Here is a 26,893-nt window from a genome sequence, read left to right on the forward strand (position 1 = left end):
TAGCCTATTATTACATGTGACCCTGAATCATTCACCAAAAATCATTAAGATATTAGGCAAAGATCATGTTCCATGAAGATATTTAGTCAATTTCCTACTCAAAACTTCATTTTTGATTAGTAATATGCATTGCTCAGAACTTCATTTGGACAACTTTAAAGGCAATTTTCTCAATATTTTGATTTTTTTGCACCCGCAGATTCCAGATTTTCAAATAGTTGCATCTCAGCCAAATATTGTCCTATCATAACAAACCATATATCAATGGAAAACTTATTTATTCATCTTTCAGATTATGTATAAATCTCAATTTTTAAAAAAATTGACCCTTGTGACTGGTGTTGTGGTGCAGGGTCACATATGTGAGGAAGCGTTGTCCTCTCAAGCGCAGCGAAACAATTTGACGCTCGAGCACGGAGGCGAGCGCGAACGCGCCGCGCGTGCACGGCGAAGGCGGGAGCGCGCGTAGAGGCGGTCCGGCTGCTTCAGTTTCTGTAATCGCTTTTTTTCTGCTACCTTCCTTCAGTTAAATAGCGACGCGACGAGAACGAGCGGACGGCCCGACTCCGACTACACGGTATCATCCAGGAAAAGCGAATCGGGACTCCACATCGACGGCCGCTCGCCAGGTAAATATCCTCGCGTGAAAAGTCGCTAAATGTCCCGCGAAAGTGCTTGTTTTTGCCCCTCAGTGTGCGGGGATGTGCGGGACCAGCCTTCTCCTTTGTGCCGAGCCAGCTGCTCATCGTGGTCATCAGGGGCGAATCGTCGCGTGGTTTTCGCCGCGTTGGGAAAATATCGCGGCGGAAACTCGATGGGGCTCGACGAGCGCGTTTGATCCGTGTATTTTGTGCGGGATCTCGAAGCGCTCGCGGCCTCCCGCATAAATAGACGCTCCTCTATAGCGCGCGCCGCGCATGCAGCTGCAGCAGCAGGGTTTCTGACAGCCAGGTGCTTCAATGATTTCCTACAGTGCCCTTCACATTGTAGTATACACTAGATATATACTGCCAGTGAGCACCTCTGTGTGCTTCAAATGGAGAAACCCCTTGATATTGTGGTGACACCCTTTTGGGGTGTTCTGTTGAGTGCATATTTATTATTTTGTGATAAAATATAGGCTACACTCCTTAAGGTTACGTTTGTGGATCTAAAATAGTACCCTTATTATTACTCATTACACTACCCAAATATTGACTGTACTACAATAGTGCCTTTACAGTGAATGTGTGCTTTATACCCTAATAAAGGTGCATGATTTGGTACCTTTATGGGTGCAGATTTTGTCCTGTAGAATAATTATGCATATTATGGCTAAAAAAGTTAATTTTGTGGACCTAAAATAGGACGTAACTGTTGTGGTAGCGGTTTGCGTTACTGGATTGTTTATTCACAGCGAATATGTGAAAATACACCACTGTAGAAGTATTTTTATTATGATGTTTTGTATTTTGTGTATGCATGTATAGAGAGAAAGAGAATGTAAAACTAAACTTTTAAAATGTTACATTTAAAACATTTAGGTTCAGAATCGTTCTTATTCTGTTACAGTGTGTATATTAAAGGGCTGAATTGCTTTTCTTGCACAACGGTCAAGTTTGTGTGGGCCACGAGAGGTTTAGCCTTTTAATTTCAGTCTAGATCTTAAGCATTAAGATACATTACCTCTGAGTGAGTGAACGAGGGACTAAAGGTCGCTAAACAGAACCCGAGACTCACACATTGATGTGATTTATCAATGACTGGAATGAAGCACGATCTATCTGAAGGGAAATATCTCAAGCAGGACCGTAAACTGGCAGTATTGTGTCTAAAAACCCGAAGCACACCGACTGTATTTGGACTCGGAGCCATTAACTCTCTGGCATGACTGCCTGTGCGCTGCAATTGAAATGTTTTATGACTCATTTCCCACATTATCACAAAATGAGTTGATCCGTAAAATCCACTCTCTGAAGTGTTAATACCTTCCTGTTGGTGTATCTGTGATCATTTAAGACTTGGATCTAAAAAAGAGGTGACCTAATGCACAATGAACACCCAGACTTGGGCAACTTTAAAGCCACGTCTTCTCAGTATGCATTGGTGCTCTCTCAACATCATGCATCTTTTATCTTGGTTTAAATGCTGAGCTGAGAGCGCAGGTTCCATAGGTATTTATTAGCTGCACTTCTGTGGCTTTTAAAGCCTGTGATCAGAGGGCTTTCCTCGCCGCCACATCTCCTGATAACATCAGAAAGAATTTCTGCTCGTCGTTTGAGAAGAGCAGCAGCACCCTCAAAGATCAGATAAACATCTAAATCATGATTTAACGGTGATCAAACGTCTGGGAGAAAATTCTAGAGTATTATTTCATTTCAGTCTACTTCCTGTGACCATACAGGAAATGCCTGCTGAAATTCCTCCTGAATGAAAAGTGGGACCATAACTGTCTTAATCCAGCTAAAAGGAAGCAAGTCTGCATATAATGCTATTTGTAAGACCTTCAACTTCATAATTGGACATTTATGTGCAAAAATGAAAGTTCAATGAGAAAAAAACATGATTTAATTCATTGGGAATTGTGAAAAGTGGCTGATGCATGATCAGGATGACCGTTGCATATATGCTTAACATTATTTTTATTGGAATAATATGTGCAATAAGACCAGAAATGTGCATTAAAGTAAATGGGGTCTTATTACTTGTTGACTTTAAAATCAAAGATAATATTAATGATCCATAAAACAAAAAACATTTGTTTTGTTAATTGTTGCATTGAATTAAATGACAACTAAATCCTTTACACCGTTAACAAATTGGTTCATTCTTTAAGCAATTCTGTTTTTGGGGATTATAGGTTATATAACATATGCATATGGAAATTATAATTAGATGAGGTTATGCATAGTGATACTAGATGTTATATGCTCCATATATGTTAATTTTGGAGGAAAATTCAGGCTCATAAGTCTGAGGTTTTGTGCATATGCAAAATCTTTATTTTGTGTGTACACACTTTTCAGATGAAATCTAGGCAAACTTTTAAGAGGCCAAAGAATTATGCATTAAAAAAAGTGTACACCCAGAAGGCAGATTTTGCATATGCACAAAATGTCACTTATAAAACTATGCAAATGTACATGCATTCCCACGTCTTCCCCCAGAATTTCCATATAAAACCATTAATGGTTTTACAAATGCAAAAGCTGATATTAAAATTTTGTGCATACACATACCTTTAGGTTGCAATCTAACCTAAGCAAAGTTTTATACAGGAGGCCGAAGAAATGTGCATTAAGGGTCAATTTTAGTCTAATGTTGAGGAAAATGAAAAATAATTACCCTTGAAGCAAGAACAAAGTTATCTTGTGTAAAACTATAATTGCGTAAATGGCTGCACTGAAATGAATGTGACATGTTTTTATGAATGGAATTTGTTGCTTTTGTTCATACTCCTGGAAATTTTTGTTAGATTGCTTTGAAAGAGAGGCTCATGCATGCAACAGTAGAAATGCTGTTTATTTATTACAGCTCAATGTTCAGACTGAAAATTAGTATTGTAGAGAAAAAAATCTCTTGTTAAGAGTTAATCCGATTCCTCTGCCTTCTATTTCAGTTGGGATCACCGTTTTATTTGTCTTAATTCAGCGCAGCTGGAATTAAGACAACTATTGACTTCATACTCCAGTGACTTCACCCGGCAGTCTGCTAATGTAATCGTGTGTTGTTTTTCCAGGGCCAAGATGTCTAGTGAGGTGCAGAGACCAGATGATAGCCCCAGCACAAGCGGAGGGAGTTCAGATATCGAGCAGCGGGAGACGGCACCTCCTCAGCAGGAGCGTGATCTGGTTGCGCCCAAGAAGAAGGAGACCAAGATCTCCAGTAAAACCGCAGCCAAACTCTCCACCAGTGCCAAGAGGTAACGCTATGGCTGTTTGCTTTTTAACAAATCTGCTTTAGTGCTGCACAAATTGGTGTTTTGGACGTTATTGGAAATTTATTGACACTAATGTCTTGTTGGTGCTGCTTTACAGGCTTTGAAGTTTGCATTGCTTCTGTATTTTATAACAATATGTATTGTATAAAGCGCTATATGAATGAAGGTGATTTGATTTGACTTGAGATTGACTCCGCAGCACCAAAATAGTTTTTCACACACAATTAAGCAATCAAAATTAATCCTAAAGTTATTAGCGTGAACCAGTATTTAGTGTCGTCTGGTTTTGTTCCTTTTTTGTTTAGTCACTTAAACCATTGTTGTTGTTGTTGATGTTATTTAATATAAAAGCATCTGCTAAATAACTAAATGTAATTTAATATAATTTATAAATAAAGGTGTCTTGACATTAAGTAGTGTCCCTCGTTTATCTGCTAAATCATAAATGTAAATCACACAGCCTGTCCAACTTGGCATCGCTATAATTTGGCAAATTTCTACCAAGTGACGGATGAATTTGTGCCAGAACACCTGCTAATTTGATTTGACGCATGGCTTTTGTTAGTTGCTTTTCTTCGTTTTTTTTAATAGTTAAGTTCATGTATTTCACTAGCCTAACTTTGCATGATTATAAGGTTAGTTTTCCCAGTTAGAAAAGAAAAATGTTGTGAAATTGTTCAGTTTTAAGTTCTCTTAGGAAGTTCTATTACTCAGTCAACCCTTTAGACTGTCCATCCAAAGCAAACTTCAAAAACCAGACCAGATATAGGTTTATAATTTGCTCTCTTATACTATTTCGGTTACTTGCAATGCAAATAGTCATGAAATCTGGCATGATGTTAAAGTACCAACCAATCAACCCTGTTAGAAAAGACCCACAGCCCATCAGTCGAGATGCACTGGTCGGTGTTATAAGAAAATCCCCTTTGCAGACGTATAAAAACCTCTCAGTATCGAAGCTTTCAACATGCAAACCAAATAACATGTTTGGATGCTTTTACACCGGAGGGATCTGTGCAGTCGCTCTGAAGGATGTATGAATGTTTACAGATGATCGGAGCACGCTGAAGTTTGCTTCACCGCATTTCTATTGTTCTCTACATGCTGTTTCACATTCATTCTGTGAACGGGCCTCACTGGCAACGCTGTAGATTCTCTGAAGGCCTGACTGCAGTACGATGGCATTATGCAATCAGTTGAGCAAAGCTTTGCCTGGGACACGGTGCTTTTTATAACTGCAGCATCCTGTTCCGTCTGCTTTCGAGTGCATATCAAGATCCAAACAGGCTGATCTGGGCTGAGGATGGTTTTTGTCTGTGCTTGATGTTACACAATGCGAGAACCCTCAACGTCAACATCAAAAGTGTTTGTTCATGAAAGAAAACTGTTGATGTTTTGGGCCTCCAAATGAAATCAATTAGCTTGTGCTTTTTTACTAGCAACGGGAATCGACTCGGATCCTGCTAAATGATTGTGGTTTGTTTGTTAAAGGAATAGTAAACCCAAAAAGGAGAATTATCCACTCGCCCTCATGTCGTTCCAAACCCACATGCTGTTGTTTTTTTCTGTGAAAAGGGGGTCTTTATGCAATTATGGATGCTAACGATATGTTAATATAACAATTGTTACGATTGAAGAAATAATGAATGTTAAAAACAATTAAAATTTTCAGATTATGCAATAAATTCAGATTTTATCCAGAACATACAAATAAATTGTATACTAATAATAATAACAACAACAATAAATAATAATAGTAATAGTCTATTATTTTTATTATTTGTTGTTATTATAAAAACTATAAAACAGTTTATATACAATATATTGTATTTTTTTGCAATAACAAATTATATACTTATTTTTTAAATAATTTGTGTATTTTATATCATTTGTATTTAACTCTAATAATGCTAATAACAATAAAATAATAATAATTATTAGGAAAGAAAATGTATAATTTATTTTTATAATTTATCAATATTACACAGAATTTAAAAATCTTATCTTTATTCTCGAGCCTAGCTTTAAACAGTAGGTGTATTACAGTTACATATTGACATTTATGCATGCACAGCAATTACTTGTATGTCATAAATCAATTTGGTGTCATAAATCAGTTTATCTGCTGAACAGCTTACTATAGTGCGGCTTAAACGGCCACAAATAGTGACCCACTACTCAAGATTGATGTTTTGATGATGCATGGTTTCCTGTTGTAGGTGACTGTCGAAGGAAACGTGTGTTTAAATAACAGGCCTGATGGTCGCAGTTACTGTGTGCGTGAGTCACTTTTCTTGGAAATGAAAAAACCGCTTGATTTCACACGCCTTCGCTCGCTTTGACCTCTGCGAGCAATATCTGTTATTATCTCAGAAGATGCCAGGGACGTTCAGACTTGAAGTGCAGTGACGGATAAATGTACGTTTTGAAAATATTTAAATCTATTAGATCACCTACTTGCTGACAAGCTACATTTAAATGCATTTAAAAGTGTTTTCCAGGAAATTGCGATGCTCGATTTGACAAGAAACACGGCTGGTTTATCCTGTTTGGTGTTTTTTTTTTTTTATCAATTTTATATGCATTACAACAATGATCAACAATGAGTCTTTATGCAATTATAGATGCTAATGATTGTTTATTCTAAAGAATAACAGCTACAGGCTTTCCTGTAGCTCAAATAGTAGAGCATGGCGCTAGCAACGCCAAGGTCATGGGTTCGATTCCCAGGGAAAGCAAGAGCTGATAAAAATGTAAAAATTGTAACTTGAATGCAATGTAAGTCGCTTTGGATAAAAGCGTCTGCTAAATGCATAAATGTAACAATCATTAAAAACAACTCGGTCTGTGTTGCCTTCTAATTATGCAATAAATTTAGATTACATATAATAAATTGTTTGCAGTTGCAAAATATTTAATATTTATTTTTATTATTGAATTAAATTATAGAATGCATTTATTATTATTATTATGCTTTATAATAATTTTATTTAATAATAATAAATAATTATCATTTGTAAGTTGCTTTGGATAAAGCTTCTGCTAAATAAATATAAATAATAATAAAATGCTTCCATTGTACATGCTTGGAGTGTGGTTATTAATGTGAGTGACAATCACATTTATATATAAGAAAATAAAAATATATCTTTAATTTCTTTATTAATGTGTGTGTGTATAATATAATTTTTTTTTCTTATAATATATAAATGTAATTGTCACTCACATAAATAACCAAACTCTGAGTATGTGCAGAATAAAATTGAAGCATTCAACCATATTTAGCATCTGCATGTAGGAGGCCTTGTAAATGAACAATTTCTGCTGAATTAGTAAATAAATGCTTTCTTGTGTTGCAGGATTCAGAAGGAGCTTGCAGAAATCACACTTGACCCTCCACCGAACTGCAGGTAAGCGTCTGCTGTATGTAAACGTGCTGCTCTTTGTGCTGGCCTCCACCGGAGAGAGAAGGGGGGGTAATGGGCGAGAGAGGATAATGTTTATTGTGTGTTGATGAGGCTGTCAGGCGGGCGAGTGAGAAAAGAGCCGCCACATGTGCTGCTGCAGGGATGAGTGACTGGGGCTCCCCGGGGGCCGCCGGGGGAAACCAGACCTTAATAAAGCACATAACTGGAACTGACATTGTCATTGATTGCCCTCATGTTTGTATCAGGAGAATAATTACCCACAAGCCCTTGCGTTTAGAGACTAATATGAATAATATGTTTGTATATCGCGGATCTATTTGGATTAAGATCTCACCACTACGATGCTAGGTGTCTGTGGGTGAATTCCAGGGCATTGTTATGTGGTTGCTAAGGTGGTGTTATGTTGTTGTTTTTAATGACTAATAGCTAGCAAACTAGAGACAGTTTAATGAAATAATGCAATTGAATGAAATCAGACAAGATTGACTGATGTATATAATCACTTGATTTAATAGTTGTTGTTGTTTTTATTTATTTAATAATATAAACACTGTTATTATTAATCTTTTGTATTTATAATAATTATATATTAAATATAATTTATTTTTTTATATTTAAAAACATTTATTGCCAATAAATATTATTATTATTATTATTATTAATTAAATAATATTATTATTATTTATATTATTATTATTATTTATTAATAATATTGTTATTATTAATATTATTATTTGTGTTATTTATTTAATAATGAATTATTTGTTTTTAGTTATAATAAGTATTATTTCATTTATTTTAATAATTAAAAAAAGTATTTTAATATTTTTAAAACATCTGTATGCCCAACCCTGTTTTCCTAAATTGATTATTATTTTTATTAATATTATTATATAATGGCATTTTATTCATCCACAGGCAGTTCTTTCATAACAGTTATGTGTCATTAATTTAATTTATTTTCTGAACAACTTCTACTCTTATTGTTGTAATATTTACTGAAAAATTGATCAAAGAAAATGCAGACTATCCATAGGCAGCTGTAAGTAGATTTATTTCCCAGCGATTTCTATCCCAGTTTTATGATCTGCCATCTGTAATGGCACATCATTCATGAGTGGAGCACAAACGGTGTGAGTTTCACTCCAAAGTGCCACTGTTTCTATTTAGATTAAGACATGGATATTGTTGGATAAAGATAATATCAGTGCTTTCAGAATAAATCAATGTCTGTAACTGGAGATCACTGATAAAGCTGTCATATTCGGCATTATCACATTTATGGCTTGGAGCAAACACGCTGAAATCTTCACTTTTAGGAATTATCATGACAGTGAGGGATGTTCGTATGGATCATATCGTATATCGTGGTTTCTTTTCATCCTCTAACTTCATTCATACCTGAGAAATGTGTCCCTTCTGCCAGTTGAATGAAGCACCAGATGCCAACGTAATAATAAATCATGTTTACTTTGTAAGCGAGAAATGAGCGCTGCTGTTTTTGTGAATTTTTTTCCATTCAACTCTTCCCGTATCAATAAGAGTGTCTGCACATTGATATCAAGTTGATCCCGGCTGCAAAAGAAAGCTGTAGGTGTTCTTTGGATATTTGTGCACAGGTTTTGTGCCTGTGAGCTGAACCGACAGTAATAGGATTTTGTCAACAAAGAGAACAACAGGCGCCGTTCGAGACTGGAATACATACTGTAACACATTTTTTTTCTGGCAGCATATTGAGTTACGCTGTTGTGGAACCAGCTGCAGTGAACGAGGCCGTGAGTTGTGGTCAGGCGACAGGACAGAGAGTAACTCTGTTAGTGACAGACCTTTCAGGGTTATACACCTTGTTAGGGCTGGGCATTATTAAGGTACAGTACCGTGTGACCGTAGAAATGATCTGTCTGAATGCTCAGTTCTGATTGGATCAGGCTGGCAGGTATGCATAAAAACCAGGTAGTTTCAAGTCCGTTTAATCAGCGTTCCATATCCGCGCTGGTTTAATTGATGCATGCACACACAGAAAGAGAGAAAGATCTAGAACTATGGGGCTGTTGAATGCTTGAATCTGATTGGCTGACGAACATTCTAATGCGTGCAATTATTTTCAGGGATTATTTTATTTATTCACCCAGTGATTTTAGTTATTCCAAAGGTCCTTACAGCCTACAACAGCAAAAGAACCGAAACCGACAATGATACTGGCCAAACAAATAAATATAGTAAACAATAGGATAAAAACGATAGATCATTTCCATGTTTTTGCCACAAAATTACGTTTTATGTACGGAAAGCACATACTCTATTTCTCCCGCTCACTCTTCCTCACAGACGCACATACATCTTGCACACACACACACGTTAACATGCATGTTAATGTTGTTAGCACTACTCTGACGATTTTAACAGTAATATCAACTTAAAAACTACACAACTCACACGTGAAGTAATAAAAACGTTAAGTTCTGCTGCTGAACACTTTTGAGAGATGCACAGACTCACAGAGGTAATCTCTCTCTCTCTCTCTCTCTCTCATTAGTTTGCTATCAATGGCTCAAAACTGCGTTACTAGGTTTAAAATGACATTCTGAAATTTGCAACCGAGACGTTGGTTGAGATGCGGAAGAAATTAATCCTACTCACAATAGCGTTTTAAGTAGAAAACCAGACAAATGCTTTGAAATATATCATCTGATCGATGTCTTGAGGTGTGGTAAGCGTAGTATAAGTGGAATTATAAATGGTAATTAAATGTATTTAAGTAAAATTAAATAGTGTGTGTGTTTATGTGGTTTATGAGGACACAAATTTGTATAATGACATGGGTATGACAGAGGTATTACAATATGAAGGTGGTTTATGAGGACACTGCCTATGTCCCCGTTTATGTATTATGTATTCATTTGTTTTTAACTTGTACCATACGATCTGGCTCATACCACCATCTCTATCTGGACGGCTGTAGTTCTCTGAGATGCTTGCATCAGCATCTGATCGGAATGCCACCTCTCGTTCCCCGGAATACTGCTGGCTGTTGATTAGCATTACGGTCCTGAGGGAAAATCTGCGTGAGTCATTTTTCACCTCCTGACCATTAGCTGCAGCAGGGAGAATATACATATTCATGAGGGGGGAGCACAGCGGCCGACCAGAAATGATCTTGATCATGCGTGTCAAAGGCCTCCATCTTAGACCCGAGATAAAAGCTGATACACTGATTTCAAATCAGAGAAAGGGAAATGCTCGTTTCACCTAATGGCCAGACAAGGCATGATGGGTGTTTCTTCAACTAGACACTCTTGGGCTATGTTCACACTTGGCGTCTTTTTTTAAGCTGTTTTACATTATAATCCAATGGAGTAAACGGTGTTTTCAAAGTCCTGAGCGCTTTTTATGTCTTTTTCTGCAGTTCAGAGTGTCTTTTCAAGCTGAAAAAAGTTCAACTTTTCTGAAAGAAAAAAACACACCCTACGTCAAGTGCCTTTTTGACAGCTGACAAGTGAGTGGCGAGTCATCTCCATAACAAGAAAAAAAAAGGCGAAGATAGCCGGTAGACAGATCGTACTAGTTTCGGAGCACAAGGAGTTGTATGAAACCGTGCATCATCCAACCGGAGCTCCTGGACTAAAGGAAGCACCATACAGTTTCCTTCCCCGATAATGTGGTTGTGAACCGACAGCCTCCCCGTTAACCTCAAAAGCCATTTCTGCAGCACACAGCGCTAGGCTACAGTTGCAGCTGTTGTTATAGCAACAAAAGACTCCCTCGCCTGCTATTTGTAACCAAAACGCTGCCAGCTTTTTATTTTACTAAAGCGCTCTTGTCAACTTTATCTAGTTAAAGACGCCTTGGCCCTCACTTTAGACTCACTGGTTTCATTCTCTCCATTTAATTATATTAAATCTAATTCTGTTATTTACCCGTGGTATTTTTTTCCCCTGAACCATTTTGCGATTAGAAATGATTTTTTAAACATTTTGGTCATTTAAACATTCAACTTGTACAATGGAAAAAAAAAAAAGTTGACCTAAGTATAATAAATTTATATATAATAAATAAAATTAGACTAAGTAAATATATTTTTGCGTACTCATTTATGTATATATTTATTATTATTATTATTATTATTATTATTATTATTACTACTACTAGTATAAAATATTACAAACAAATAAATGAAATGTATAGTAATAATAATCCATTTACTGTCTTGGTAAGGCTAATTTCATAGTTAACATTTTAAAGTATCTAAAATTGTTTATTTATTTATATTAGTTATTATTATTACTACTACTACTACAATAAAATTACAAATAAATAAATTAATTGTATAATAATAATAATAATAATAATTTGTCTTGCTAAGGCTAATTTCATAGTTAACATTTAAAACATATTTGTAAAATATTTGCATATTTGCATTTATTTAATAATAATAAATTGTATTATTACTGTTACTATTATTAAATATTTCTAATAAATATTATTATGAATATTAATACATTGATTTATTTATCATATTTAATGATGATGATAATAATAATAACAACAGTACTGTAGTAGTAGTATATATTAATACATTATTTTTCTCTTCACGAGTGATATTTATGTTGATTTGATTATCAGCTGGACTATAAAATGGGTAAAATAATAAAAGCTATATGTCAAAAACATTTGAAAAGTAGCAAAATGGTCAAATGTTTCCAAGAGAATTTTAGTCAGACCCTCATATAACACAAAAAACATTTTAAATGTGTTTGTTTGAATAAAAATCAGTGCCTACAGCATAAAGGTGCCTGTAGTTGAAGAAAGACGCGGCTATGAATAAGTTATGAAGTGTTTTCAGACAGCTGCACCCATGTTGGCAGGCCCTGGTTGTTTTGCCGAGTGTGGAAAGACTGTTGTTTGATCTGGAGTCGTTTTCAATACTTGAGTCTTGAAAGCAGGAAATGTTTGGCATATCCTGCTGCGCTGCTCGCTGGGATCATGTTTTAACACGCGAACAAACAGGAAGGAGGGATCTGGCTCTGTGATCGTCAGTGCACGACACTTAAAATATCACATTAGCTACCTGTTTATTTAAGTGTTATCCAAACGCAGCGTGTTCTGGATGTGTTTGCAGAGCCGCGGTGCAGGTGTTTATTTAACACACTGCAGTGTTTATCCCCACACCGGCTATCAGCTCTCCTTAAAGCTCAAGTGTGTCTTTTTTTATGTTTTATATGCAACTAAAGTCAACTATATAAAAATCTTATTGAAACCTTAATAACTAAATTAGCATGTGAAACATCATAAAGGTTGTTGTGCCAAGTTTACTGTACTGCTCAGGTTTAAAGCATTAATATAAAGAAATCTGATAACTGATTATTTGTTTTTACTTCATTAATTTTTATTGTATTTTGATCATTTATTTATTCATAATATTTACTTGTTTGTTCATTTATTTATTTATGAGGGAAGTTTGTAATGTTGTTGTGCTAGGTTTACGGTCTCTCTCAGGTTTAAAGCATTCACCTCAAAAAAGGTGTTTTTCACGTGTCAAAGGCAAAGCAGAAGGATGCAGAATTTGCTTTACTTTCATGATGCAAGTGTATAAATATCAGACCTGCAAATGGTACCATATTCTTACATTTATAGCATTTTAGTTCAGGGAGAATTAGAGGCAATTTGCTCAATGGCTTTGTGCGTTTATGCTTCAGAAGTATATCACTCATGCACCGTGTGCAAAGCCTGTTTATTATTATAATTATCCATGATGCATTATTCATAGACCGCTCTAAGGCGAGCATACGAGCCGACTCTACGGCCGCCTTCAGGGGGATTTGACTTGGATATGTAGCATAACTCTTAAATTCTCCAAGTTTAATATTGACCCCCTGGCATTTCTAATAGATTTGCGTGGAAATCAGATTATATGAGCAATCGAAGCGCTAAAAAGGGTCTATGATGGTACTTTTGTGCAACAGAATTCGGCAGCCAGGCAGAATAAACACTTTGAACTGACATGGAAAATTCTATTGTGTCATGTTGTAATGGGATATTCACTTGGGCCCTTATCGAGCAAATATTTCCCTCTTAAGCGCTTGTTTCGGAAGTAATTGCTTGCGTATTTGTGCGGGAGATGAGCTATTGGACGGTGTCATTAAGAGAAGCCGTATCATCAGAGAAAGCACAGACAGACTCTACTCCACTGCCGCAGCCGTAATTAGTAGCGGGGTATTTCACGGTCAGAGGAAGAGTAGATTGCTTCATTAAGTTCCTGTTCTGATAATCACCGCAGCACTGCATAATAGACCATATTAACTGAATGGATACACAATTCCAGAAGAGTGCTGCGCAGAAATGCTGAACTCAGGCCGATAATGTCTCTTTGGATAGAGATGCTGATTATATAAACAATTTAAAGCAAATGTTCATTGACAAAAAGAAAATGCAATCATTTACTTTGCCTCATGTTGCTCCAAACCAGCATGACTGACTTTCTTCTGTTAAAGAAAGTGAATCCATGCGACTAGTGCACTATATTTCAAGTTTTGTGCGAGGAATAGACTAGAGATGCACCAAATATTTGGCTGCTAACGGTTCCCCTCTACATTTCAGGAGTGTTTTAGAAAATAGATCTAAAATATGAATAGAAATTAAATCTATTGATCCCGATGTGGCAAAGTAAAAGAAAATCAATCAGTACAATAAAATAAATCATTAAATGAATTAAGTACAACCAATCAAATAAATCAAGTAAAATACATCAATCAGTTAATCACTATATAAAGTAAAATAAATCAATAGTGTAAAAAATGAATATGAATGGAAATGTCAACTTTGACTAGATTGGATAACCGCAACTTTGACATGCTTTGAAAAGCAGCTTGAATATGAAGTTAGGTTAAATAATTTGTAATGAACCACTGGCTGATATCTTGCAGGAAAAATCTTGCATTTATAGTTGATAAGATGCCGTTTTAACACTCAAAACAACATATATTTGTGTTTTGTATTTTCCAAGATCCTTTTATTGGATACTAGCTGATAAAAAAAATAGTTTTTTTTTTTGGATGATGCCAAACACTGTTGGTTTTTATGTCTTGTGTGTCTCAAACTTCACTGATGTCAGTGGTGCCATATTCTGAGATTAGAGAAGTACAGCAATTTTCAGTAAAAGACACAGTTTGATTTGTTCCTCGCACAAAGCTGTGTGGATCCAGAGATCTTGAAATATAAACAAATCACTGATGTTTTTGAGTCCCAGTCCCCATTTACTTTCATTGTATGAGTGATTAGGATATTCCTCTGGATATTCCAGGCTTGCAATGACATGAGAGTGAGTAAATGAAATCATTTTTACGATCTCTCAGGTGTGCACTAAACCACATTGTCCATCTTTATCGAATGGCGTTAACGAGGGTCGTATTTAATAATGTTTTCATCTATTGAATTTGTCATTGATTAAATATGTCAGAGCTGTTACATTAAAATCTGCTCATTTTATACTTTATTATGTCTGTGCCTGCAGCTTCTGCTTAATTCTGCTCTGACCTTCTGGCTGAATGTGTGTTTACTAATTAGTTTTGCACATTGACAGATCGCACAACCTTGCCTGAAGCCCACACATTAATAATCACACATTGTTTCACATTGCATTTTCTTTTTGCAGTAATTAGATGCTCAGTAAGGCAGGGGTACAAAAGCAAATAGTTTGACAACAAACAACATATTGTCGTTCTCCATTTAACTTTAGGATATGGAGTTTTCTTTCTTACTGTCATTTCTCTCATGAACTGCGCTTTGTGATTAGATTAAACGTTTTTTTCTGTCATTTTAAAAGGAAATCATCTTGATTTTTATATATACAAAGACTTCTATGAATGTTTTGAGTTTTGGAATCGTTGAAACATAAACTGATTCACACAAATGAATCCACTGTAAAGTTGTTTTGCAAGTTTAGTCTATTGACTTTGTCTCATTGTCATCGTTTACTGTTGTTTGGACCCTGCCGAGCTGCAAAATATCTTAAATTCTTCTCTTTTCACAGAAGAGGGTCATATAGGTTTGGAATGAGGGCGCATAAATGATGACAGGATTTGCATTTTTGGCTGAACTCTCCCCTTAATGGGCAAATAATAAGCACATTAAAGTCATTGTGATAAAACCATCTCAAATACATGGCCCAGGCCTTGACTCGACCACAGCGCAGAGCACCTGTCCTTGTTGAGTGTGTTTTCATGTTCTTCAGACGGTCGTGTGAGTAACACTAGACCATTAGACCATCAAACTTTGAAGAGTGCTTAGTATTTCAGCAGTATACATTTAACAATGTGTTTAAAAATATGCATTTCAATTAGGGCTGTGCAATTAATCGAAATTCAGTTTCGATTTTGATTTCGACCTCCAACGATTATGAAAATGCAGTAATCGAGATGAAACTAATATTGCGCCCCATGCCACCCCCTTTCCAGCGCTGCTCTTTCGTTCCTCCATAAAACCCCAATTTCATGTGCAAATCAGTAAAATCATGTAACAAGACTTACTAAATGAGACATGCTTGATTTATTTAAGACGGAACACAACACGGACATGTGAAGTCATCTTTTAGCGCCTAAATGGTCAAAATGCGGCACCTAGTGATTATTCACATAAACCCTCATCAGGACCTTTTTTTTACTAATATTAGTTACTCTAGTATTCTGCTGTGGTATTGAGAATTGTGACATTCACAGGTCTCTAAAATTTAGTTGTTATAGCAACCTTATTTACAGAAAATGTATATTTCATATAAAGTTTTGGTCATATGGCCCACTAATAATCATTTTAAATAATCGTGATTACAATATTGACCAAAATAATTGTGATTTATGATTTTTGTCATAATCGAGCAGCCCTAATTTTAATTATATTTCAATTCAATTATAACTTTTTAAATAAATGCTTTAAATATTTATACTTAATATATTTATTAAATGTTTATATAAATACTTATATAAGTATGTTTAATTTCTTACCAATTTGTATAAAAATATTTTTTTTAATACTCTAAATAAATTTTTTGATTGATTGATTTCAACATGTACATTTTTATATACATTCACTATACATATATTTACATATATCCTTACTGGCCAAAAAATATAAAAAAAAATTTAAAATATATTTATTTAGCAAATTTAATATGCATTTATTTATTTATTTATTCGGTCATTTATGTTTCAACATTTACTTTTTAATATACATAGATTTTTTTACATTTTTAATATATATATATATATATATATATATATATATATATATATATATATATATATATATATATATATATATATTACACACACACACACACATTATTTATTTATATATATTTTTTTGAGCACAGAGTTGCTGGTTACTTTAGTAAATACAAAACAATAAGCATCTAACCTTTAATAACACCATGAGCGGCGTGTTATGCTTTTATATTGTTAATGATTATATTAAATGAAACTGCATATCCCACAAGGCCAGTGGGATTCTTTAAAGCTCTGCAGTCATGAGGCATCAGCTGCTATTTCTGTCTCTGTGAGTCGACCATTACTCCTTTGCTTTTCTGCATTTAGCAAACAGTTCATTTTGTTAGTCAACATTATTTTTAATGATGCAGCAGGGTTTATATCACGTGTTATTGGAGCGGTTAAAAACGAATGCAGTGCATGTCTTTTGTTTTGTTTTTCCAGCTAAGCGCTAGGATTCAAGGTTTTGAAGTGGAGTGCTGAACCAGTGGGGTTTTTTTCTTCTCAAGTCTAATGAGTTTGAATAGGAAGCTGAAAGATCAATAACAAGGTCAGTTAACTGCGCTGTTTAAACTCGTTCACCGCGGCCAGCGGTGGTGATGGTGGAGGGGGTTGGTTGTTGCGGGGCAACCGTCAGTATTAGCATGTACCCAGAGGTCTTTGCCCATCGGATCCGAACAGAGGTTTTGCCCACTGGCACCTGCCGTCAATTAATTGTCACGACATTGAAAGCAAATGGGCATTTACAGGAAATGACCCGCTCATTAAAAGAACCAGAAACCACCGGTTCAAGCACGCTTCAGCATGTGTGTCATTCAGACTTGAACAAACCCTTAAACCAAAGTATTAAACTTCTGTGCTTTTTGGTCAATTTGAGAATTTGGTCAGAAAGCAACCGCCTGGAACCACCTAGCAACTGCAACATGTTGCAGTCCGAACAGCTCAGCCGAGCCGACGCCGCTTTCTGGTTTATAGATGTACATCCAACACTAGCAGCGAGTATCCAGCAGAAACGCTCGCCTGTTGAACGACGTCGCTTAAACGAGTTTTTCCCAGATCCTTTTTCACATTACTTAGTGCATATGTTGGTTGTTATATTGTTCTGTGTTTTGAAATATATATTTTTAATTTGTATATATGTATATATATTAATTACATATATTGTATTGGTAAGAATTTAAAAATTACAACTACTGCACAGCTAGACATTAAAAACACTCGGAGCACCTTAGCAATGCAGAGATGATGTCTGATTAATGGCTGTAACTACATCTGAGAACTGTTCGTCTGTTGAACAACGCCGCTCATCTTATTTCTTCCCAGATCATTTTTCACATTGTAATTCGAGCGCATTATTTCCGTTTCTTTCTTCTGCTGGTGAAACTTTGATTACAGCTGATGTTACTTGTCGCCCCGGGCCAAAAGAACATGTGGAATGAAATTCCTGACCTCTTCAGATTTGAAATTAAATCCAAATTTTCCTAATATCATTAATTTCAACGTCACACCTCTTACATTATCATGAGCAGAATGATTTCTGCCATTGAGCATCTCCTCCCTTTGTTACTCCTGCAGGAAAGCAGCATTCACTAGAAGAGCAGTATGTGTGTGATTAGTCGTGTTTGCCAAGGCAAGTGTCTGTGTTATTATTCATACTTGCAGTTAGTGATTTGTTTGGTTTACTTAAACTAGGTATTAAACTTCATTGTGTGCGTCATATCCAGAAATGAATGTTTGCTCAAATCATTGTTGAGGAAAGGTGTGCTGTTAATGATCAGATGTGCCATTTTCACCTGAAGGATGTGGAAAAACATCCCACAGATGCACATTAACGAAAGACCCAAGCGATCAGAAGATCATAGACACTTAGTAAGACTAGGGCTGCTCAATTATGGCACAAATCACAATCGTGTTTATTTGGGTCAGTAATCACGATTACTCATTGAAACAATCTAGCAACACCCTGGAAACCACCCAGAAAACCTCTTTTGCTGGATCACGCAGGTCATGACTACGGATTGGGAATTGTAAGGAAATTCAGGTGAACAAGATTTCCAGCCCTAGTCATGAACGCACATGCATTCACTTTTTTCATCCGTTTATGAACACAAACGAATAAGCATTATGAGAAAAAAAGTAATGGCCACGGGACGGACTAGCCTCCACAACACAAGTACTTATCAAGCGTGTCTGCTGCTGTTAGAGCCCAGCTCTAAGGCTTGTTTATTATTATGGGCTGGATCTGCTCCCAGTCTGTTTGTTTGGCACAGATACAGCAGTAGAACGAGTCGTAAATCTTCAATATCACAAGGGAATCCTGCAGATGTGGCAGCCCTTTGACAAACGAGCTCAAAGATGTGCTCTAAAGTCCTGTTTGTCTTTCTTCACCAGCTTTGGCTCAGCCGTCAGCATAGATTTGGGCAGATCTGAGAGTGAATTTAATGTATTAATAATGTCAGTCAGAGGAATAGTCAAGTGTTTTAAGAAAACGAGAAATTGTTTATTAGATTTCTAAGTGTTTCTTTGTGATCTTTATCACACTGAAATGGCATGTATCTGGATTATCTTTAAAAGGGTCATTTTTGGGCCCAATGAAATCCGTTTTTATTTCTTCCCAAATTTTTTTGCATTCCATTTTATTTCATTTTAATTTTTCTAGACACTGTTTTAATGTTTTAATTTAAGTGTTATTAATCAAAAAGCATGTCTAATTAATTGAAATCATAAAACTTACCAAATTTCACAATTTATTGAAAGTTTAACAAAAATTATATTAAGACCCTGCCTGGCCTATACATTTTTTTTTCTCAAATATATTTATTTTTATTAAATTCTGTGTTTTCCAATCATTTTCTGGATTCCATTTTAATAGTTTAATTAAATTGTAATAATTTATATAAAAATAATTAATTGATTTATATTATTGATTCTAAATAATTGATTTTTCTAAACTTTTTTTTTTTTTTTTTTTTTTCAGAAATACTGTTGTGTGTTTACATTTTTCTGGTAAATTATATTTCTTGTAAATATTCCCTTAAAATAATATTTTATAATAATTTTAGTAGTAGTATCATATTAAGTAATATATTTCTTTCTTAGTTTCTTTAAGTTAAACTGAAGCTTTATTTTGACGGGTTACTGTGAAGACCTTTAGGTTTCTGTTTGTGTATATGATAGTTTTACTCAGAAGAAACGGTGAACTGCTCATGAAGTGACTCTCAGAGCAGTTTTACAGATCGTTTATGTGCTCATATTGAGGCAGCAGAGGCTGAAAAGGCCGTGAGCATTGCATGCACTTCAGTATGTGTGTAGTAAACGAAACCATTCTGAGACATGCACAACATGCAGGATTCATATTTAAATAGTATTTTGTACAGCTTAATATTCACGGACACTAGTCCATATCGCATTTTGTTATAAGTGTACTAACCTACTTTTGATTTATTCATACAAAATTTTCCAAATTCCGTGACATTCCGCATTATACAGTAAATTCCATTTTTGTGACTGGATTCCACATAATGCATTGTATCATGAGGTAGTTGGCAATATCTAAGACTGCTAGCTTCCAAAGATGGTCAGTGGAGAGAGAGACCATTTGGTTTTTTCAGTGGTTTGTCTACTTTTAGTGCTGATGTGTCTGCAGTGTCTTGTTGCTTCTTGGTGTTTGACTCATGAATTAATGATGATTTATCTTCCTGGAATGGCCGTTCAGTCCCTGTTTAACTTCTCAAATCTCTTCTCTTTGTTCCACTAACAGCGCTGGGCCCAAAGGAGACAACATCTATGAATGGAGGTCAACTATTTTAGGACCACCGGGCTCTGTGTATGAAGGAGGGGTCTTTTTCCTTGATATTGCATTTACACCTGACTACCCATTTAAACCACCCAAGGTAAGAGCAAAGAAATATCCGTGGCATATGAATATGCATTGAACTCAGGGGATGAATGATATGGGTTTTCAATGACAACTAAAGAGCAGGACTGCAGATGCCTGATGCCAGATGCACACTTTCTGAGATACACACACACACACACACACACACACACACACACACACACACACAGTATATGCACACACACACCATCATACACCCAATAAAAAAATTCTACTCTTTCTGCAAGTTACATTTATGCCAGTAAGTGGCGACAAGTGACTGTCTCAGATGAATGAGTCACTGACTCGTTTATTGAATCAGTTCATTCAGAACACTGGTTTAACTTTGAGTGACTCACTGAATCATTCATTTGATTTATTCAAACAAATCAACACTTTGACTTAGTTTGAAACTATTTTATTGGCGATTTCAATAACATTTTAAAATGTAAGTTGCTTGATAATAACTTGTTTGTTGCACTATTGTTTAAGACTTGCAATTTTGCTGTTTATCTGTGATTTAACTGCATGCTGATATTGCCAAAAGTATTGGGACAACCCCTTCTAATGAACAGGTTTTAGTACTTTAGTAATTTCCATGAATAAAAATCTTAATGTTTAAGCATATAATGATATTCTAGGGAATTGTGTGCTTCTAATTTTATAGCAAAAGTTTGGAGAGGACCCTTTTTTTATTCTAACATGACAATGCCTGAGTCGGTGTGGAAGAGCTTGACTGGTCTGCAGAAAGCCAAGTCCTGATCCCAGCTGAACTCCTCTGGTGTGACTTTAAATGCAGATCTTGAGCCAAAAACTCATCACCAAACACCGATGACTTGTACATAAGTGTCTACTGTCATTTTATACATGTACAAAACTGTTTCAACAGATGGAAATACAATTTTTAAATACATGAAATATGTTTTCATCTTTGTTGCCACAGTTTTGGAAGTGTTGTTTTCTAAAGAAGGGGGTGTCCCAATAATTTTGTCCATCGGTGTTTGGATATGTGTGTTTTTATTTATTTATTTTTTGTATTTGTTATTTTTGTTATGTTTCTGTATGATAACATGGGTAATTTATACTGAAAATTATTGTTAATGGGTAAAAGTGTAATTCATGCTATTAAAAACTGCAGCACTTATTACTACTTACAGCAGTTAAATTTTAGTCTAATTAAATTTCTACTTCCTCCAAATAACTATTTCAGTTCAGACTCAGAAACTGAATTGGAATTTAAAACCTCAATTCTGTTTAACAGTGAACTTAATTTTTTTTCTGTCAGTGCCTTAAGGGCCATTTTATTCAGTGTCTGTCATCCCAGCCCCTCAGCAGCACGGTTCCCCAGGGCCCATGTGTCTCTGTCATTGTCCTTTAACACCCCTTCCAATCTGTCTCTAAACCCCATGTAAAGCAGGATGTTCATTTAGAGACGGCCACTTATGTCCCGTATGCGTTTGTTCTCCGGGCTCTGGTGGGTTTGTAGGTAGACAGGATAGAGGAAGTTGTTCTGGTGGCAATTAAACTGTCATGAATCTCAAGGCAAGGAATGTCAAGGTCCATTAAAGGTTTGCCCTGAAAGCCTCGGGCTCTTGCACAGATGTCTCACACACACCGAACATGCTGAGGCTTTTTTTTAGTTTAGCTCCTAGTTCATACAAAGACCAGTTTCCTGCGTATAAGATACTTTAGTGTGGCATAACCTCAGATATTAACTACAGCAATTGATTCAGGAGGGGAATTCATGCTGTTGTTCATTTGATTAAAAAGGATTTGTTCAAACAATGCAACACATAAAATTTGCATGGCACGGTTACTCATCTCGCAGGCCAGTTTATTTTAAGTTGTGAAGGATATCGTATACTAACCACAATTTGGTGAATTCATCCCTCCACCATGATCCAGACACCTGATTTGGCTCTTTAAATATAGTAGAATTTTTATTTGTTCTTCTTGAGATCATTGGTCATCTTCTCAATCCTATCAGCCTTCCAGTGAATTTCTTGTTGTCTCCAGGTAACATTTCGTACGAGGATCTACCACTGTAACATCAACAGTCAGGGTGTGATCTGTCTGGACATCCTGAAGGACAACTGGAGTCCTGCCCTCACCATCTCTAAGGTGCTGCTGTCCATCTGCTCTCTCCTCACAGACTGTAACCCAGGTAAGACTCTCAGCTCAGTATGCTCTTCTGATCACGGGACACAAGTCACATGTTTTGAGGCATCATTCATGTCAGTAGCACAAACAGTGTGGGACCAGTTGCATGCTAAATTTTCATATTTAGCGTAGAGGTAGGGCTGTACGAATAAATGAAATGAAACCGAATCATGTTATGGCTTAGTGTAAATTGTTGAAATTGAATTAAATATATGCAGTGTGTTTTCAACGTTAACTTTTAAACCAGCTGTTGTCAAGCTTCCTGCAGTTTTCTGCCAAAATGAAAGCTTGATGGTTTAACGTTTCAAAATGAAGACATCACCATAAATAAAGGTATTGCAATTTTACAGTTGTACTATAAAATATTATACAATTTTACAGAAAAATATTACAATATTTTATGTAATATATCTTAGTTTTATTATTATTATTATTGTTATTATTAAACGTTGTTGTTGCTATTATTATTTTCTTATTTAATAAGATTGTATAATTATTTTCTTAAATGAAATAATTTTAGATACAAATATTACAATATTTCTTATTTTGTTAGTATTATTATACAATTACTACTACATACAATATTACATAACAAAATATTGTAATTTTACTATAAAATAAAAAATATAAATAATTATTGATGTAATTATTATTATATTAATATTATCATCCCTACTAAATAAAATGAATATTTGAGGTATTAATAAACTAATAATAACAATATAAAAATAAAATATTTGTGTTATTATTAAAAGTTTTATATAATATTCATAATTTATTCATATTTCTTAAATATTAAATTTTATTTTATAGTAAAACGTTGTGTAATATTTCTTTTGTTCAGTAAATAATTAGTTTAGAGTTTTTTTTAGAAACAGAAAAACCCATTTTCCTCAAATTGCGCAGCTGTAGATAGGACTGTTCAAATCATTAACCGTAAGTATGCGCAGTAGTTTAGCCCCTAAGCGGCAGATGAAATGTGTTTTGTATTCGGTCGATTAACGTGCTGATGACCGCTCTTGTGTCCGCAGCGGATCCTCTGGTCGGGAGCATCGCCACACAGTACTTGACCAACAGAACGGAACATGACAGAATAGCTAAACAGTGGACGAAGAGATACGCCACATAAAGCATCGCTCCCCTCCTCGACACAAACACACACTATATCCCCCTCAGCCCTACTGTGCCTCTACCTCTCCCCGTCTGCTGAAAGCACACTCACCAAGTGCAACAATAGATCTGGCCCCTCTTCCTTCCAACTTCCTGTAGACCTTTCTGTGAAGAAACTGTCCTTTGTTCCTTGTTGACTTGAAAGCTTCTTTTTATACAAAGAGTAGATTGGGACTTTATTTTCCAATTATCTGAATGTTTGAATTACCTTAGGAGAAAAGGAATACTATTGTTATTATTATTATTATTGTTATTATTATTGTGCTTCAACTTAATGTATGTATATCCTTTCTTTTTAAGTGGCATCAGGAACAAATACAGCTTATGAACTACTTTGTTTTTCTCATCACCGTATAATGTATCTTTCTTTTCTCCTCTCTCTCTCCTTTTGTTAGAAGTCAGTAAGATTTCCATGCATGTAAACGGATGACCAGTTGCATCCTTTCAACTCCAAACCTGGCCCTCTTGTTTTATTTGTATGTATTTTTTTTTTAAGTCATGGCAGCCACTTGACGATAGGCTTGCTTGTGAATTTAAAAAAAAAAAAAAAAAAGAGGAAAAAAAAAATGTGTACATATTGCTACATGCCACCTCTGGCCAGAACGGACTGTTGTGCACTTGCTTCATGAAAAACACCATAAATAAACACTGTGGCTGAATTGTCATTTCTTGCATGTAATGTTGTATGTTCGGTGCATGTGTTTATCTCTCTAGTGTTACGCATGACTTCCTGTGCATCTGTCACAAGCGCTTTAAACATCCGTCACATTGCAAAATCTTAAAAATTAGGACATGTTTGACATATTTATCATTACTGGCTAATTACCGTGTCTGATTGGCTTATCAGAAGTGTTTCAAAACTTGAGACTTGTCAACAGATGCACAGGAAGTCATGCTTGAAAAGATTTGCTTTTCAAACATTGGTAAATATTGCATAAAATAACTTTTATTTAAAGTCAGCAATTCTACTGTATTTGCTGTCTTGAATTTGTATTATAATTCATATATCCAGCATTATTTGCCCTGTCTCTTGATATCCGCATCAGGCAAAACCAATATTGGTTGAGAACTAATCATTAATTTTTAAAAATTGTCCGATTTTGTTTGAATTGTATGCTACATGCTGGTTTACCTCTATATGCTGCAGATGCAGGGATAAAAAACAGCGTTATCTCTCACACTTCAACGTCAACTTGTTTTATCTAATAAACGTGTCATACAAGCAAAGCAGAGAACATGCACACGTTTCCTCTACTATCATTATTATTATTATTGTTGTTATAAAAGTAATATATTGCCTTGATTTGATCCTCTACCTGTGATTCTCTGCTTGAGGAGACACTCGGCTGTAAGAAAAAGCAGCTTCGCTGAATCTACAGCACACTGACTGTGACTTTCAGAAGTGGTTTTTATAATCCAGGCAAGGTTCTTAACATTTGTGCATTATTTTTAAGCAAATATATACACACAGACTTACTAACATTAGTCTACTCGTACTTCAAAGGGGGCATGTTGTCACAAGAGTTATATGGTCCATAAAGGTTCAAATTTTCAGCAGGCCTATCTTTAAGGTTTGTGTACATGCAGAAATTTAAATACATACTACATAAACCCACCCTGAATTGTTTGTTTTCATAGTTTTGACAGCTTTATCATCATAATTTACAAGTGTTTGTCATCTTTCCACCAAAATTCACTTTGCCAAAGCAAATATGTCATAGTTATGGAAGAGAATAACTATCCATTATCAGTCATACAATGTCGTTATGTCCGATTCACAGAGATCAGATTCCATTTGGTATTTACTGTTAGTCAGGAGTTCACAGTTCATTAACGATGTACAATCATATGATAATGACTGATGTGTCTTGTAAATTCTGCAGACTAACCTTTCACACATATTACACACATCTATCAGCTGTTGTGGATTTGAATGATGAGCAAGTGCTCAACAAATGTCAAAAGGTTGGCTAATCATTGTGAATTTCACACCCCAAAATCATTAAATGTCAAACTTTGCCATTTCTCAAGTTAAGCCATATATCTGTCGAGTGTTCCTTCATAAATGAGCTCGTTTGTTCATTTATTTGCAGCTGTCTTAAAGGAACAGGTCACCTTAAAATTCAAATAATTGGATTATTTTCTCATCGTTATACTAGATAAAAAGTCATGCATGTGTCTTAAGTCAATTGTGCCCTATATCCTAAATAATATTATATATTCAGTCTTCTGAAGCCACACAACATTGTGTGGAACAGATATTAGACTACATTTTTAATTTTTGTATTATAACACAATAACAACAAATATTTTCAGTAATTAAGATAAATGAGATGAAAAAATCGTTAAAAACGAATCTTAGAAATGTTGCCTTAAATTAATCAAATTAAGAAGCACTAAAATTACATAAAGCTATATAGAAATATTTAAAGGCTTAAGCCTAGTCCCAGACTAAAGTGTAAGTCTGAGCTGTTTTAACTGAAAGAAACGTGCACTGACTGATCTTAAAATATATCAGCGCCTTTGTTTTGTCTCAAGATGCACACCAGTAATGTTTTTTCCTAAGGCATGTTAATAAAAATTACTTAAATTTTCTAATTGAACAAAGGCCTAATCCTGCTTAGTCTAAACCCTGCCTGTGAAACCAAGCCATAGCCTATTAAAATGAAAATAAAGCCTAATTCATGTATATATATATACGTTAAAATAAAACTTATTACTAATTTGATTAATGGCCTACAAATATTGCAGAATTTTTTTCAAAGCTTTTCAGTGCATCCTCAGACATAAATTCATATTTTATTATTATTAACATGCATATTTAGGAATTATTATGATTCCAGCAATGCTTAGTAAATGTAAACAAGATCAGATCAGTAATATTTGTGGTCCTAATCTGACATCTATATTTTCAGGACACCCTGTAGTTTTTTCCTTGTCGTTTACACCAGATGACCTGTTTAAACAACCCAGAGTCATGATAACAGCAGATTTTAAGAACAAATCACCTGTTTTCCATGCATTCACTCACGTGAGGATGACTGTAGAGAGCTAGTTTGTCCACTAGATGTCAGCAGATAAC

At 35.2% G+C, this 26,893-nt stretch overlaps 1 protein-coding gene across 1 annotated transcript; it reads left to right on the forward strand.

Annotated features, from left to right (window-relative positions):
* The first annotated feature begins 409 nt into the window (after positions 1 to 409).
* LOC306886813 (ubiquitin-conjugating enzyme E2 E2) lies at positions 410 to 25,050 on the forward strand. The gene is made up of 6 exons (XM_079444119.1): positions 410 to 629; positions 3,719 to 3,901; positions 7,279 to 7,329; positions 20,365 to 20,497; positions 22,498 to 22,645; positions 23,673 to 25,050. The coding sequence occupies exons 2-6, from the start codon at positions 3,726 to 3,728 to the stop codon at positions 23,768 to 23,770; spliced, it is 606 nt and encodes a 201-aa protein (XP_079300245.1). The 5' UTR covers positions 410 to 629; positions 3,719 to 3,725; the 3' UTR covers positions 23,771 to 25,050.
* Positions 25,051 to 26,893: the final 1,843 nt, after the last annotated feature.

Source organism: Barbus barbus (assembly GCF_936440315.1).
Source record: "Barbus barbus genome assembly, chromosome: 21".
Classification (NCBI taxonomy): Eukaryota; Metazoa; Chordata; class Actinopteri; order Cypriniformes; family Cyprinidae; genus Barbus; species Barbus barbus.

Coding starts and splice junctions, on each gene's coding strand:
- LOC306886813 (XM_079444119.1), top strand. CDS start 3,726: ATGTCTAGTGAGGTGCAGAGACCAGATGATAGCCCCAGCACAAGCGGA. Junction 7,330..20,364: donor GACCCTCCACCGAACTGCAG/GTAAGCGTCTGC, acceptor TTCCACTAACAG/CGCTGGGCCCAAAGGAGACA. Junction 22,646..23,672: donor CCTCACAGACTGTAACCCAG/GTAAGACTCTCA, acceptor TTGTGTCCGCAG/CGGATCCTCTGGTCGGGAGC.